The sequence below is a fragment of the Manacus vitellinus genome, unplaced genomic scaffold (genome assembly GCF_001715985.3).
Source record: "Manacus vitellinus isolate BGI_N305 unplaced genomic scaffold, ASM171598v3 scaffold_21_pilon, whole genome shotgun sequence".
In the NCBI taxonomy this organism is placed as follows: Eukaryota; Metazoa; Chordata; class Aves; order Passeriformes; family Pipridae; genus Manacus; species Manacus vitellinus.
The window spans coordinates 14,356,149-14,370,691 of NW_021939546.1; the positions used below are offsets into that span (position 1 = coordinate 14,356,149).

The following is a 14,543-nucleotide window of genomic DNA, read 5'->3' on the forward strand; positions in this document are numbered from 1 at the left end:
ACAGAACAGAGAGCAGGTCTGGGCTAAAGAAGAGCAGTTTGTTCAGCAGAGAGATACTTCCTCTGTTCTTCGAGCAAAGAGGACAGGAAGCAGAGCTCTATTCCTCTGCTTTACATCAGCACAGCCAGTCTGCTGCCAGATTCTGTTACACATACCTGCTGGGGCAACACCATGGACCATCAGCTGGATGTGCCTGTCTATCTGTCCCACAGGGCGGGCAGAGTCCACACTACGGCACGAGGCTGTGTCCAGAGAGGAACGAGAACCCTGGAGAAGCAAAACCAGTTTCCATATGAATTCTAGATCCATCACTGTCCCAGGCTGTCAGCAAGGGCAGGCAGAAGCCACCCACTGCTGCCCCACTCCACAAATCTCCAATATAAGTTTTATCCTACATATAATCTGGGTTCCTGGAGCTACTGAGTTCCCTCCCCTCCCACGACCATGAACACCCCCATGCACTCCCAGAGAGCAGCAGACTCACCATTAGATCCTCAGTGTAAATGGGCTCCTGGCTGCGTGTCAGTGCCAGCGAGCGAGATGCTGGACTAAGGTTGCTCTCTGCTTCCCACACCTTCCCACTGTTGGTGGTTTCAGTCAGCCTGAATACAGGAGAAGGGCATGTCAGCCTCCATTCCCAAAGACAACAGCATCATACATCCACAGAAGATCCGCATCTTCCTTGCTCTCCCCTGTGTACTTTCTGGGGACTAGTCCTTAGGATATGGAGTGGCAAAACTGCCCTCTGGCTCCTTCAAAAAAACCATCTTTTTCCCTTCAGTGTCACGACTTAGCACAGGCAGAGCAAGAAGAGCTTGGCTTGATGTGACTCTGACTCATCAGAAATGAGATATTTGCTGCTTGGGTCACAACATGGTCCCTGAGGCTGGGCAGACACTTTCTGCCCCAAAGAGCTCTCAGTCTGGTGTAACACACACAGCAGGACAGGGTCAGGCCAACAAGTCATGCTGGCTTCTTACCGGAGGTAGAAAACAGATTTAGTGGCACGTTCCTGGTAGACAAACATATTCTTCCTGTTCACCACAGAGAAGGCGTTGAGCACCGAGCGAAGTGCCTGGATAGCTGTGGGCAATGTGGGACGTTAGCTATCCCACATACCCTTCTCTGCTGTGCCAATCCAGCCAGAAGCCAGACTCTTGACATGCAAAACGAGGGGGAACCTAGGCTGTACGTACCTCGCGAGACCCCCATGTTGGGGCCCATCTTGAGGCGTGAATGCACGTGGATGAGTGTGCTCCACACCACATCACAAGCAAAGTGCCCTGGCATGAACTGCATGGTGGCAGCCAGATAGTCCCGGGGCTGGTAGCTCTCCTCTACAGAGTAATCTATAAAGAACACAGGACATAGCTGGGGCCATAGCATGGAAGCTGACATCTTCTTAGGCACCCATGGGCAGGCAGTAGCACTGCCACTGAGACACGGCCAAGGGAATATTCATACCATCTGTGGGCATGACACGCTGCCTGTATGAAGTATAGGGCGTTTCACTCTTCCAGATGTCCTCCTCACTTTCTGCCACCAGTAATGAGTTGCATATGTGGCTGTCATGCAGGTCCTGCAGCAGCAAGCGCTGCAAAGGATGAGGAAAGATTGGTTCTGTTGCTTGCACAGCCACAGAAGACAGCAAGAAGGGCTTAGGGCCAGACTGAATCCCTTTTCCTTTGACTCCCAACCTGGGGTTTCACCAGTTGAACTGGCTCCCCAGGACCTCCTTCGAGCTGAGCCCAGACCAGACAACTTGCAGAGGTCCCTCCTAATTTAAGCCATCTCATGACTGGCAACTCTGTTTGTGCCCCCTGCAGATTTGTTACCTGATTGACAACCCTGCAGATTTCACTGATCTTCTTTACCACCACTTGGTTGAGACTCTGGCATTCCCCTGGTTGCTCCTCTTCTGACTCTGCTGATGCTGCCTTCTCCACACTCAGGCTGCTTTATGAAGAAAGGGAGAATGGGGTCAGCAGGGCACCTGGACAGTGCCTGCCCTTGTGTGGTGGGAGCAGGAACACAGTGGGAAAGAGTAGCAGTTTTCCCCTTACAGAGTCTAGTCCTGCATTTTCCCACTCACGCTGGGTAGGGAGGAGATCCTGTCCAGAGATGAGTGAGTGGCCACGAGGTCACAGTACAGAGAGGCAGTGTCAGACAGGGGACCCTCCTTACCGTGTGTGGTAATACACCTCCACTCGGTCCTGATGGATTTTTATGATGAGCCAGAAATCTGGCATAAGGGGACACCTGGGCTCCTGGTCGCTCATCAGCGCTTCCTCATACTCTGAGTCACTGCTTCCCCCGTCGTAACCTGCAAGGTATCCTCACTTCAGTCCCAGGCCTGGCAAGCCAACCTCCTCCTTGGGCACCACAGCCACTCACAAGCCCTGCCCTCGGGGCTCACCCCAGCCCAGGCACACAGTCCCACCGCACCTCCACACTCCTGTGTCACTACCAGTGTCTGGTTGCACATTGTTGGTCCCCCCTGGCCCAGCAGACTCACCCAGATGGTCAGAGTCCATGCTGCCCTGGCTCGACACGAGGCTCTGCACGCGGCTGGGACGCTGCTTGCTGGAGCCTGCAAGGGGAACAGGGGTTTGATCATGGAAGTCTTTGCTAAGCCCCTTCACACGTCCCATGTGCTGGAGAAACATCACACCACAGGACAATCAGGCAGTGCCTGCCATGGGGAGGCAGTGCTGGGGAGTGGGGCTCTCACAGCCATCACTGAAGTCACCAGGGACTGCATGTCACTAGGGATATCAGTGCAGCAGCACAGCTGCACCCCAGGTGCTGTTAAGCACTGAATTGCCAGCATCCTGGCAAGGAAGAGACCAATGGTCCTGGGTACAAATTGTGGTATTTAGGGACTGGAACAGGAGTAGCAGTCACATTATGCATGCCACAGCCAGAACTGGGCTCTTCTCTTAAAAGTTTCTAAGGCTGAGGTACATCCTGCCCATGTTTGCAGCTCCTACCTTCCCTGCCCTGTGTCACGGAGTCAGTCAGGCTTGCTGCAGATGGTGTCACCAACGGTGATTTCTCACTGTTTCCCTTTTCAGAGGATGAGGATGGCAATGACTGTATGGTTGTCTCTGGAGCTGCCTCTTCCAGGGAGTCATGGCCTGGTGCTCTGCTTTGTTCAAGTCTCAACATGTCTCCTGGAACCTGCACAAAATGACCAGAAAAACAGGCACTAAAAAAAGTCCCATCACCCTCCTGCATTCTTCTACCTTCTGTTACCAGTGTCCCACACCTTCCCACCTACAGACCACCCAGGGTTTCTCACCTCACTCTGTGTGTGGCTGCCTCCACCTGCAGGGTTTCCTGTGTCTGGCACAGTGCGTGTCTCACTCTCTGGCCACTCCCAGAGATCCCGGGCTTCTTCTGGGAGGACACAGTCTGTGTGGTGTAACAGTTCCGAGCCCTCTGCCTCCGTTTCACTGCTCCCCTCCTGGCCTGCCTGGCCCAGGGCTGTCCTGGGCTGCCCTTCAGCTGGCTGCTGCAAGCAGGGTGACCCTGAAGGGTCTGGAGCTGCCCTCCTGGAGTGCAGGCGGCTGATGGAGACGTAGTGGTAGTCGTTGCCCTCTGCGTTAAGCACATAGCCTGGCAGAGTCATTCTTCTGAACTCCTGCAATACAGGGAAGAATAAGCATCCTGCCAGCAAGGCGTATGACGCTGCCTCGGGGCTTTCTCTTTACCTCCTTGAACTTCTCCAGAGAGTGCTCAGGCCCAAAGACAAATTGGAGCAGCACGACCTCGCTGTGGCAGCTGGGCCGGCCCTTGGAGTTATAGATGTGGGTGGCCACTCGGTGCAGGATGGAGGTGCTGATGACCTGTGAGTGACGCAGTGCTGACACGATCTCATCGTCCAGGAGCCAGCGAATCTGAGCAGAGCAAGGACACAGAGGAAGACCTAGGTGACCTGCATTTGCAAGGCTGCCCCAATTCTCATACAAGTCCCAACAGGATGAAGGCAGCCTTTCTCATCACCCACATCCCTCATCTCCTGAATATACCTAAGAAAAGGCATTTAGAAGAGAGCTCTGCCTGTCCCACCCCAACTGCAGTAAGAATTTCGTCAGGGTAATCCCACACTTTTGGGGTGCACAAGGCTAACAGCCTGTGTGACAGGCTAATAGTTCTGCTGACAGGCTGCAGCTTGGAGCAGGTTAGGAAGTGTGGAACAGCAGCTGTGTGCTGTGGCCACATTGCTCCAGATGGAAGCAAGAAGGAGGTAAGTCTGTCTTACCTCATTCATAGTGGCTTCTATAGCCTGCCTGTGCACTCCAGGGAGGTTGGAAAGGGCGGGGTGCCTAGGAGAGAGGAGATGAAGAATCAACCAGTCTCTCTGATTCATGCAGCCACCACAGGCAGCAAAGGGAACCTGTGAGGGGCTCACCACACCTGCAGTGCCATACCTCTCATCTCCAGTGGACGGGAGCCGTTCCAAGTTGTGCATGATATCCTCATCTGAGCGGAAAGAGGACGGCTGCCCTGGAGAGCGTGTGAAGGACACGCTGCTCTCCGAGGTGCATCTGTCACAGGAGAGAGAGCAGGCTGAGCACCAGCTTTTGAGCCAGAGAGGATAAACAGACACAGAACTAGATAAACTGGCTCCAGAGAAGGGAAAAAGGATCTCTACAGAAGGTGAGCCTATCTTGAAAAAATTTTAGTTTTCTTAAGGCTGTGGCAGGCTCTGTGAGGAGAATCATGAGTCTCAGCATATGGAAATGAGCCAAGAATGGCCTTCTGGGAAAGGAAGGCAGAGGGTGGGTGAGTGACTTGGCCTCTTTCCACCTACCTGTTGTGGAGAATGTCTGTGTTCACAACTTCTATCTCCAGGGGCAGTGTCAGCACAAAGATGTCCAGGGTCACACAGAGGTCCCCCAGATCAATGGTGTTCAAGCCCTGGCAGCTTTCCAGGCAGCCCAGAACTTCCCCTGAGGAGAGATCACAGACCAAGGGACTCAAGCAACAAACATCTCTGCTTACACACATACACAGCCTGGTGGCAAGTACAGAGACTGCAAGAGGTGTCTGTCCCACACACCTGGACAGGCTCCAAAAGGCCACCATCTTCCATGATCCTTTCAACCCTCCATCACTAATCCCACATAGCAAGTGTGAGACGTGGTGGAAAAGCCCTTGTCTGATGCTGGCAGACCCCTGGGGCTCTGCACAGGGAGGGCTGTTTCAGAGTGACTGTTGATTAGAACACAGCATGTTTGTTCCAGGGGCTGCTCACCCAGCAGGAACCTGAAAGAAGCCCCAAGGATTGCTCTTACCTAGACAAGTTGGCAGGGACTGCACAGGCATGGAGCTGTGCTGGCTACGCAGCTTCACTGAGCAGGTCAGGTGCACAAAGAGAGGGGGCATCTCCTGCTCCAGGAACTCCTGCTCATTGAGTGAATCCCCTCCCAGCACGCTGAAGGAGTCATCATCCTGGTTCACCGTGTTGGAGTCTGAGAGGGAATCTGTGTCTGGGAACTCATGCTCCAGCTTCTCACGGTACTCCACCTCCAGCTCTGGGTCACTCTCTGTGGCAATGCAGCATCCAGACACAGTTCCTGTTGATATAGGTTCCCTGTTAGCAAACCAGGTCCACATCTCCAAAGACCCCACCAGACACAGCCTAGCTCTGAAAGGCACCACCACAGCAAGACTACAGACGTTTTCTTCTCCAAGACAGAGCAAGCAAATTTTACCTTCTTCAGCTGCCAGTTCTGCCTCTGATCCCTCCATGTCCTCACTGCCTTTCCTGTCTGCCGGATCCCGAGATGCCTCTTCCTGAGATAGAGAGAGAAAGGGCAGATAGTAGAACCATGCCAGGCAGTGAAGCAGGCTGTTGATGGGCACCCCACGGACTAAGTCTACCCACGAGTCTGCCATCCTCAAATCCAGAACTGACACCGAGCAAAGCTACTCCACAAGGACTAGGTGCCTACCAGGGCAGCACCATGCCTACCTCTTTCTTGGCTGATGGTGGGCAATAGAAGAAATAGTGAGGATTTGATGGCACTGGCTTGAAATGTAAACTTCCAATTTCCAGGAATTTTTCCTAAAAGAGAAATCCCAAGTGTGAAGCAGACATCCTACTCTACCCTCCTGCTGGAGCCAGGTCAAGCTTGCACATTCCTCACCTGGATAATTTTATGCAAGTCTGGGTGTGCCTGGCAGGGCTGTCCAATTTCCAGCAGCGAGAGGGGAAACTCTGAACAGCAGTTGGTGCCCACACTGCTCTTTGGCTCCTCCGTGGGGCTTGCAACGTTATGGGAGTCCTGCTCACTGTAGTCCTCCATTTCCACACTGACAGGATTGTGGACAGGTCAGACAGGCCAAACTGAGAAACCAGACTTGCTGTATGTGTTCTCTATCCTGCAAGCATTCACCTCACAGATACCCAAACCTCACCTGTGTTAACACGATGTGACTCGCCACCCAATCCCACAGCCCCAGAAAACCTGCCACCCACATGCCCAGATGAGGGCTCAGGCTGTCTGAAGCCAGGCCTGAGGTAGCTTAACCATGCTGATCCCACTGCCATGTCTGTAAACCACACTACACACCCTCCCTGGGAAACAGAGACACATGGTTGAGTACAGGGACAGGTCTGCAGCAATCTGAACTACCAACACCCAGTCCAGGGCACCTCACAACAAGTACCACTGTGCCAGCACCCAGTGTCTTGGTGGCACAGAGAGGAGCACAAAGTTCAGGCCTGTTGTCACTCAGCAGCTTCATGGCAGAATCAGTCCCTAAAACTCAGAAAAAGCAATCTAAGGAGTGGGATGTCGACTGGTCAAAGCACTCCCCAGGTACCCAAATTAGTGGTAAAGATGGCGATCTGGGTGCAACACATCACAGGCTGTACATCCTTCAGTAAAGTTTATATAACCTGCATTGGGATAGGTGATTTGTAGTATCTTACACACAAAAAAAAGTTCCCACAGTTTTTCTCAGGGAAAGTAGTACCTGAAGAAGTCATCTGACCTTTCAAACACTGAATGTTCTTCAAAACCATGTACAGTATAAGAAGAAATAGGATTGGGGATTCCCAACAAATGCTAGTGAATGCACATAAAGGAACTGTGCAGAGGACAAAGGGCCAAAGTGTTTCTTTGACAGACACTAAGGCATAGCACTTTTTTCCTTCCTTAAGTTTCCAGAGGTGATACATACCTCTTAAATACCGTAAGGAATAGAAAGGCGGAAGTTTATCATCAAGCATATTTCAATTCTGCCTTGGTATTTCTCTTGTGCATTTTTTTAATTAAAAAAAGTGACACTAATAATTAGAAAAAGATAACAAAGCTGTCATTTTCATCAGAGTCAACATCAAACTCAAATGAGTCAAGCAGTAGGAAATGTATAATTTCTCCAGAAACAAGTCTAAGATTTACTTGCAGACAAACTGCCCTCCAGCTCAGGCCAGATGGGACAGTAATGAGCCTGGATTATAAGAGAAAGTGAAAGGATGGATGTCACCAGAGATTATAAAAAATAGGAAGTCCTAGTGGAGTATTCACTGGAAATATCTGCTCTTCCATGAGGCTCTGTTAGACTCTGCCCTACAGCATTCCTTCTAGCAGGTGTTAAAAGATGCTTGAAGAAAGATCTGTCCTAGCCCAATGCTAAGAACAGAACTGTGCCCTTACCTTGACTCAGAGACCAAGACACCTCGTTCCCTAGAGCTCTGATCCTCTTCTTGCTCTATGCTGCCCACTTGGAAGCTGGCTGTCTTGGAGTGTGTATGGAAATGCTGGTGGCTCTCTCGGAATGAGCGGACATGGCTGCACACCGTCAGCAGGAAGTTGGTGATATCAATCTCTTGGAGCAGCTCCTCACAGTAGTCCATGGCAGTAAGCAGGTCCTGGGAGCTGATGCTGTGTGACTGCTGAAGGCTCTTGAACAGCCCTACAGGTCAAACACGGTGCTTGATGTGAGGCAATGGGAGTCAGGCAATAGCCACGTATGGATCTTCACCAAGGCCCAGCACAGAGTGGAGTCAGTGCAGGTGCTGGGAGACAGGAGTCGGCCAGGGCACTTAATGCTATGTGTTAGTCTGGGCTTGGGTGATGCCAGAGTGCCCAGGGGATCTGTCACCCTGAAGGTGAGAGGAAAGCATCAAAGAAGGGATCCCCCATTACAGCATTCCATAGGTTTGGGAACAGCCTCTGCAAGGCCCATAGGGAATGCACAGAGGGATCTTTAAATCCCTCCTGGTGGGACATCAGTCCCACAACTCCTCTCTTTGCTCAGTGTAAGATCACAAAGAAAATGAGACATTGTTTTCTCAAAAGAAGATCCAGGGTCCAGCCCCAACCCCAAGCCTGCCTCAGGTCCCATTGCACCACTGCTCACCTTTCACGTAGCACTGGTGGGAGTGCTCCTGCAGCAGTGTGCAGTAACTCACCAACTCCTTGTGCTTGTGGTCCAGCCAAGCAGCAGTTGGAGGACGTTCCAGAGACTGGGACCTGGAAAAGACAAACCACAGCCTTTAGTGCCAACGAAGCACGTTTTAGACTACAAATATCTCTAACACCAGCAAAGCAGGGCCTGAGGGCACACACAGGTAGTGGTTGCTACAAGGCAGAGAGGCCAAGCCAAGAGCCAGCCTCTTGTCAAGGAAAACTCCTCTGTTTCTTGTCCAGGAATCAAGTATAGTTGGTATTACCTGAAAAAGATGTCCCGAGGAGGACGGTGTGCCCGGGGGCTGACAAGCTGCTCTCGTAAGAGCTCCAAAGAGCAGCTGTAGATGTAAATGGGGCAGCGAAATCGGCGGCACTCGCCCAGCTCAGACTGGGAGCTCTGGCGACAGAAGGAGATATGCATATCTCTCCGTGAAGGGCCACTCTGCTCTCCAGGCTCACGGTTCCCTTCTGCAAAAGAAACAGTCCTCGGATAAGGGCGTTTGATGGGTTCCTGGCTCCTGGTCTGAGGCATCACAGCCCTCACAGAAGCACCTACAGGAAGGTATTGGTTTTTCAAGCTTCTCACCACTCAAACCTCAGGGGCCCTTCTCCTTCACCCAGCACCCATCCACTCAACCCAGTGCTTTGGCCACCCTGATCCCCTTCTTCGCAGCCATAACTGTTCACCATCACCACCACGACTTCCTGCAGCAGCACAACCCTCTATCCCCATTGCAGGCCTGGCTGACTTGCACCAGGGTTGTGCAATAAAATCCCATACAAAACTCAGACCTGTGCCCTTCTCCTTAAGACAACGTGCTGCTGACAGTGCCGGTCTGGATCATGACATGAGAGTCACTGACTTTCCAGTGCAGCCCAGTACTGCCTTTCCTAGTAGTTTCTATCTACCTGCAACCTCCTTGCCCACTGGGAACCAACCTTGGGCCACAGGCACTCAACTCACATTACACTCCTTCATCTCCCCATGAACATCACTGTGCCCCTTGTCCTGACTCTGCTGACTGCCAGGCAGGAGCTGACAGGACAGGCAAGAGTTGACAGATTCCTCCTACCTCTATCTGCTCAACAGTATGCTCAAGAATAGCAAGGTTACTAATAGTTTAGCAAGGTGCTGTTGGTACCATGGGCTGGTGTTATGCTGAGGGTAGGCAATGGTACTGCAGCATCCCCTTCTTCAGCCCTGACTCGCTCTGCACAGACAGGTCCCAGGGGATCCTCTCCAGATCGACTCTCATCTTTTGGAGGTTTGTCCAACCCACAAGCCATCAGCTTCTGTACATCTGGAAGAAAACAAAATAAAATCACCCTCTGTCCAGTGAGAACAGCTTAACCCTTCAACCTACATTCCCAAGACAGCAGATGCCCCTGCTACCTCTCTGTGTGTAGAAGCAGCTTCACAGACTACTTCCACTAGAGCCTAGCAGCCTTCACCAGTGGCTCAGGGGAAGCCAGACCAGTGCCAACACCCAGAAGCAGGGACTCTCCCTGACCATGCCATTAGCAGTCCTCTTACTCCATTCATTAACAACCCCCTTGGAAAACCAGTCCAATGGCTGCAGCTAGCAAACAACTCAACATCACTCAAAAACCTTATGAGTGCAGCACCATGTCCAAGGAGAGAAGAGCAGGACATTCAGCACTTTGCACTATTCTATTCCTGGTCATATGGTGCAAAAAGACTGAGTTTGAACTCCGCTGTTCAGTTTTCTCTCCATCCTACAAGAGTTGATTCTGTTTTTGCGGTTTTCCTGAGGAGGTGCTTGGCACTGCTGCCTCACCTGAGAAGGTGGCTGGCAGGAAGGTCAGGAACACATGCTGTGGGTTGACCAGCTTGGCATAACATCGCCACTGAGGGGGAAAGGGCCCCGTCGTGTCACTCAGTGTCACGTCATCCTCAGGCAGCTCTGTGTTGCCAAGGCTCTGAGGAAAGAGCAGAAGTTGGATAAACTCAGCACACAGCAACTACACAGAGCAAGTTCTTCCATGAGTGCTGGCTGGCACAGTGCTGAAAGGTCAGCCCTGCACATTCCAGGAGCAGCCTGGCTCCAGGAAGAACAGCACAATTAAGATATCTTAGCCAGCCTTGCTGGGGCTGGTTCTGACCTCCAGGCAGTGATTGCCCATGGTTTCTGAGCAATGTGTGGCACAGCATCAGTAACAGGCACAGCTGTAACAGGCTAAGCCAATGGTGAGTGCAACTATCCACACACCTTCCAGATTCCTGCTTGACTTCAGCCACAGGCTCCAGCTTAAACTGCTGCCAAATGTGGGGAAAACCAGCCACCTTTCAATCTTTCTCAGCCATTCTATCTCTCCTACTCTTCAACAGCTGCTGCCCTGCATTCTGAAGGGGCTCAGGGGAAGGACAGCAGCACAGCAGTACCTGCAGAGTACTTGTGGAGCCAGTCATATCCCTGGTGCCATTGCTGCCAACAACATGATAGAATGCAGAAGTATCCTGCTGCTCCAGGGTGCCAGAAGCTTTCAGGTTTTCTTCTGAAATGGAGCACAGAGAAACCAACCTGAGAAACACCAGCTGAGGATGAGATTTGAAAGCAAGGCTCCTGAAACACCTCACAGTTCCTGGTGTCACTGCTGTCACACTCCTGGTCCTTACCTCTGATCACCGGGAGCGTGAAGGGGGGTTGATGGCCATCACGATCCCGTTGCAGAACCTGCTCCATGAAAGCCACATGATCAGCATCAGCCATGGGGATCTCCCGGTCACTGAGGTCATGCTGCAGGCAGCCATGGAAGAGGTTTAGTAGCATTTCATTGGGCACAAACGAAGAGTCCTTGGTCACCTCCTCATTCTCTGCTCCAAAACAGAACCACAGCAGCTTCAGAGACAGCATCTCCACAGGCACCACCTGCCCAGGACCCCAGGAGACAGCCCTTTGCAAAGCAACACTTCCAAACAGGAGTTTCCCCCAGCATTTCTGCAAGGCTGACTTGGAGGGTGTTGAGGAGGCCCTGGAGTTTTAGCATCATTAGTTACCCCACACTGACTCACCCTGCTACTATAAATATTCTGGAGATGCTAGGGGTACAGACAAGAAACTACCACCACAGAGCAACTGTCTAAGTTTAATGTTTTCAAAAGCAACTCCTCCAAATTATCATCCCAAGAAATACAGCAATACAGCTGGGTAGCCCTGGGGCTGCAGAGTCAGGAAGAACAGCACTGAGCTACTGAAAGAGCCATGGCAGTGCTCCCACCTACTGCCCGGGGAGACAAGCACGTGGAACAGGGTGCCCACAGCCACAGAGGGAGGACAAGGGGAGGCAGCAGGTGAAGAGACACCTACCTTTTGTCAGCATTAGGAAGAACATTTCAACCTGCTGGCACCTGGGCAACAGCTTCATGAGGTTGAACTGGAATGGGATCTCATGCACTCGAAAACCAGGCCCCATGTCTGGATCTGCAATAAGAAGTGGGAATGTAACACGCCTGTGGGCACAATGTATCCCTGCTTCCCAGGGAAGGTCATCTGGACCAAGCTCTGCTCAAGCAGGGTCACCTCATCACCTCTCCAGCCTAGGCAGAAAGCTTCAGTGTTTCTTTGTCCTTCCCAGGATGAAGCCGTTTCTCTGGCAGATTAGCACAAGTGCAACAAAGTGACTCACTGCCATCACAGTCTAAAAAGCTGTCAAAATACCTGTTCCACCTTCCAGAAACCTCTACAGGTCCTGAGACATTCAGAGCCTTGCTATCTTTGCTCCATGGAACTTGCTAGGACATGGATGCTGGACTCACCTTCAGCAGCTTTGGTGTCTGAAGGAGGGCAGACCCACTCCTTGTTCTGGCACAACTGGCTGATGTACTCGAAGGTCAGCATGGTAGCAATGCACGCAAGGTCCCGGGGATAGAGCTGCAATAAGCAGTCAAGGCTCAGCTGTATGCAGCAGAATTATTACCCCCAAATGCAGGAGAAAACAGTCTAAAAGCAAGGAGAGAAAACACCCATAATCCTGCCCCCTAACTTGCCCTATTCTCACTCATTGCTCCCTTCTTCTCCACCAGTCCTTTAGCCTGTTTTCACCTTGCTCAGGAGTAGTGTTAGCAGGACTGCCTGCAGTCCCTGCTCTGGTCCAGCTTGCTCCCCTCTTCACAAAATAATTTGTATTTTTCCAGCTATCCCAAAACAGCATTGCATCCACTGCCTTGCAATACAGAAACTTTTTATGTCCAGTGGCTCGTTCCTCTTTTAGAAATGTCAAGCTCTTCTGTGAACAGCACTCCCATCTCTTCTGGCCCTCAATATTCACCTGCAGTGCTGTGGTGCACTCACAAGGAACCCTTCTCCCTCCACAAAAGAGCCCATGCCCCTCCCCTTTCAAGGACTCACCGCTTTAGGAATTTTCTGGTAGGGCAAGCCATGGAGGTGCTTCCAGTTCTCAGCAGTACTGTGGACATGGCCACTCTGTGGCTCTACCCAGCACTCAGTGACCAGGTTCAGTTCTGTGTCCACCTCAATGGCCTCTACCTCTGTATCATTGTCATCATCTGTGGAAAAGCTGGAGGAAAGACAAAAGGCAAGTCCTGTGAGATGGCACAGAGCCAGCAGCCCACTGCAGGTTTATAGGCAAAGCCCCAGCTAACTGGTGATCAGTCCATGACAACTAGTTATCTGTACTAGATAAAGTCAAGTCTGGAGCCATGACTCCACTGCCAACCCTCCCTGGGAGCAGAACAGCCTCACCTGTCTTTGGTGGAGGTGGAGTGGGGTGGGAAGAGGATGTATTGGACGACACAGGTGTGCTTCTCCCTGTCACTGCTGTTCTCACTGGAGCCATCAATCTGGAGGTGAGACACTGCATGAGCTTGGCCAGCAGCAACAGATCGACCTACCCAGTACGCCCTAACACAACACAGGCCCATCATCCAGCTCCACCAGCACTGGTGGAGAGAGGGAGCCTGTCCCAGCCCCAAGAATTCCTCCAGCACAGCACATCCCTACCAGCAGAGCAGCTCTTTAACTGCAGATGAAGACATGAAAATGCCCAATCCACAAGTTGCTTTACTCTATCCCTATACATGTTAAGGGTGTGTGCTAGAAGCAGGTGATAAATCCTGTCACAGGAAGGTGAATCCACCCCATAACCAGCAATGAAGGACTGTGTCCACAGCACCCATGCTCACCTGTATGGGCAACTCCAGCACCATGTTGATAATTCCATCCCCACTGGATGCAAAGTGAAAACCCTCTGACAGACGAACCCTTGCAACAGAGAGACAGTCAGACCTCTGTCAGAGGACTTCTCCACCCATGCTGCAAGCCTTAAATACAAGACTGACTGTACCCTTCACCCCATAACACCCTCTTTCCCAAGACAGGGAGCTGCACGCAGGGAACGGGGAGGTGAGACACCACACAGAACAACCTGTGTGAAGATCAGTATATTCCAGGCACAGTAACCCCTCCTGCCCTTTGGTATGTTTTCCAGGACTTCCGATTTCCTCAACTGCAGCTGGGTAAAGCATTGACCCAGGTAGCTCTAGAAGCCGTGTTCAGGACCAAACACTCTGCAAAGGGGTTCTCTATAATAAGGCTTCAGATCCAACTTGCTTTACCTGCATCCCCTGGACTAGCTGGAGAAAGGACTCCTGGTCAGGCGTGCAACTTACTCTGTGAGTGTGGAAAGCAGCTGGGCCACAGCAGTGATGGGCACAGCTGGTGCCAGCCCTGACTGGACACTCCAGATCCAACGCTGGTGGTAGAAGTACCGGGACAGCGAGGCCAGGGTGGAAGAGGCAGTACGATTGGCCACCATAGTGAGTGGGCCAGACACTGGGGGGTGCTCCAGGTTGAGAATGAAGGGGGCTCGATAGTCAGAAGGCAGTTTCTCATACCTGGAGAGGGCAGAAGTGTGGTGTGCTGAGATGGAAAAAATCCTTTTTTTTTTTTTTCTACTCAGGGCCAGAGCTGTCTAGATCCACTTGCTGGGCCGAGGACAGAGCCCTCCAGCAGCAGAACATGGCTGGCCCAGCACAGGATCCTGCTCAGACAGCAGTAACTAAATTTACTTCTACATCACATTTAATTAGAAGTAACAAATCAGTCAGTCCAGCAATAACCCTGCTGCAAGTCACAG

General features: G+C 51.8%; 1 protein-coding gene across 8 annotated transcripts in view; it reads right to left on the reverse strand.

Annotated features, from left to right (window-relative positions):
• SZT2 (SZT2 subunit of KICSTOR complex) overlaps positions 1–14,543 on the reverse strand; it is a 53,911-nt gene that overhangs the window by 20,596 nt on the left and 18,772 nt on the right. For 3 of the 8 annotated variants that reach the window (XM_029959648.1, XM_029959645.1, XM_029959650.1), the window contains exons 16-46: positions 14,077–14,301; positions 13,591–13,669; positions 13,151–13,248; positions 12,797–12,965; positions 12,205–12,319; positions 11,756–11,869; positions 11,065–11,265; positions 10,831–10,943; positions 10,226–10,367; positions 9,569–9,727; positions 8,690–8,894; positions 8,377–8,489; positions 7,671–7,929; positions 6,156–6,321; positions 5,981–6,073; positions 5,721–5,802; positions 5,301–5,585; positions 4,817–4,955; positions 4,434–4,550; positions 4,265–4,328; positions 3,714–3,899; positions 3,302–3,643; positions 2,991–3,180; positions 2,516–2,590; positions 2,185–2,323; positions 1,836–1,956; positions 1,465–1,594; positions 1,197–1,349; positions 981–1,083; positions 485–602; positions 156–267 (exon numbers count right to left, since the gene is read on the reverse strand). In XM_029959648.1, coding sequence (XP_029815508.1) covers positions 156–267; positions 485–602; positions 981–1,083; positions 1,197–1,349; positions 1,465–1,594; positions 1,836–1,956; positions 2,185–2,323; positions 2,516–2,590; positions 2,991–3,180; positions 3,302–3,643; positions 3,714–3,899; positions 4,265–4,328; positions 4,434–4,550; positions 4,817–4,955; positions 5,301–5,585; positions 5,721–5,802; positions 5,981–6,073; positions 6,156–6,321; positions 7,671–7,929; positions 8,377–8,489; positions 8,690–8,894; positions 9,569–9,727; positions 10,226–10,367; positions 10,831–10,943; positions 11,065–11,265; positions 11,756–11,869; positions 12,205–12,319; positions 12,797–12,965; positions 13,151–13,248; positions 13,591–13,669; positions 14,077–14,301 — 4,607 coding nt within the window. The remainder of the gene's footprint in view (positions 1–155; positions 268–484; positions 603–980; positions 1,084–1,196; positions 1,350–1,464; positions 1,595–1,835; positions 1,957–2,184; positions 2,324–2,515; positions 2,591–2,990; positions 3,181–3,301; positions 3,644–3,713; positions 3,900–4,264; positions 4,329–4,433; positions 4,551–4,816; positions 4,956–5,300; positions 5,586–5,720; positions 5,803–5,980; positions 6,074–6,155; positions 6,322–7,670; positions 7,930–8,376; positions 8,490–8,689; positions 8,895–9,568; positions 9,728–10,225; positions 10,368–10,830; positions 10,944–11,064; positions 11,266–11,755; positions 11,870–12,204; positions 12,320–12,796; positions 12,966–13,150; positions 13,249–13,590; positions 13,670–14,076; positions 14,302–14,543) is intronic. The other 5 variants (XM_029959651.1, XM_029959649.1, XM_029959652.1 and 2 more) reach the window with 3 other exon arrangements.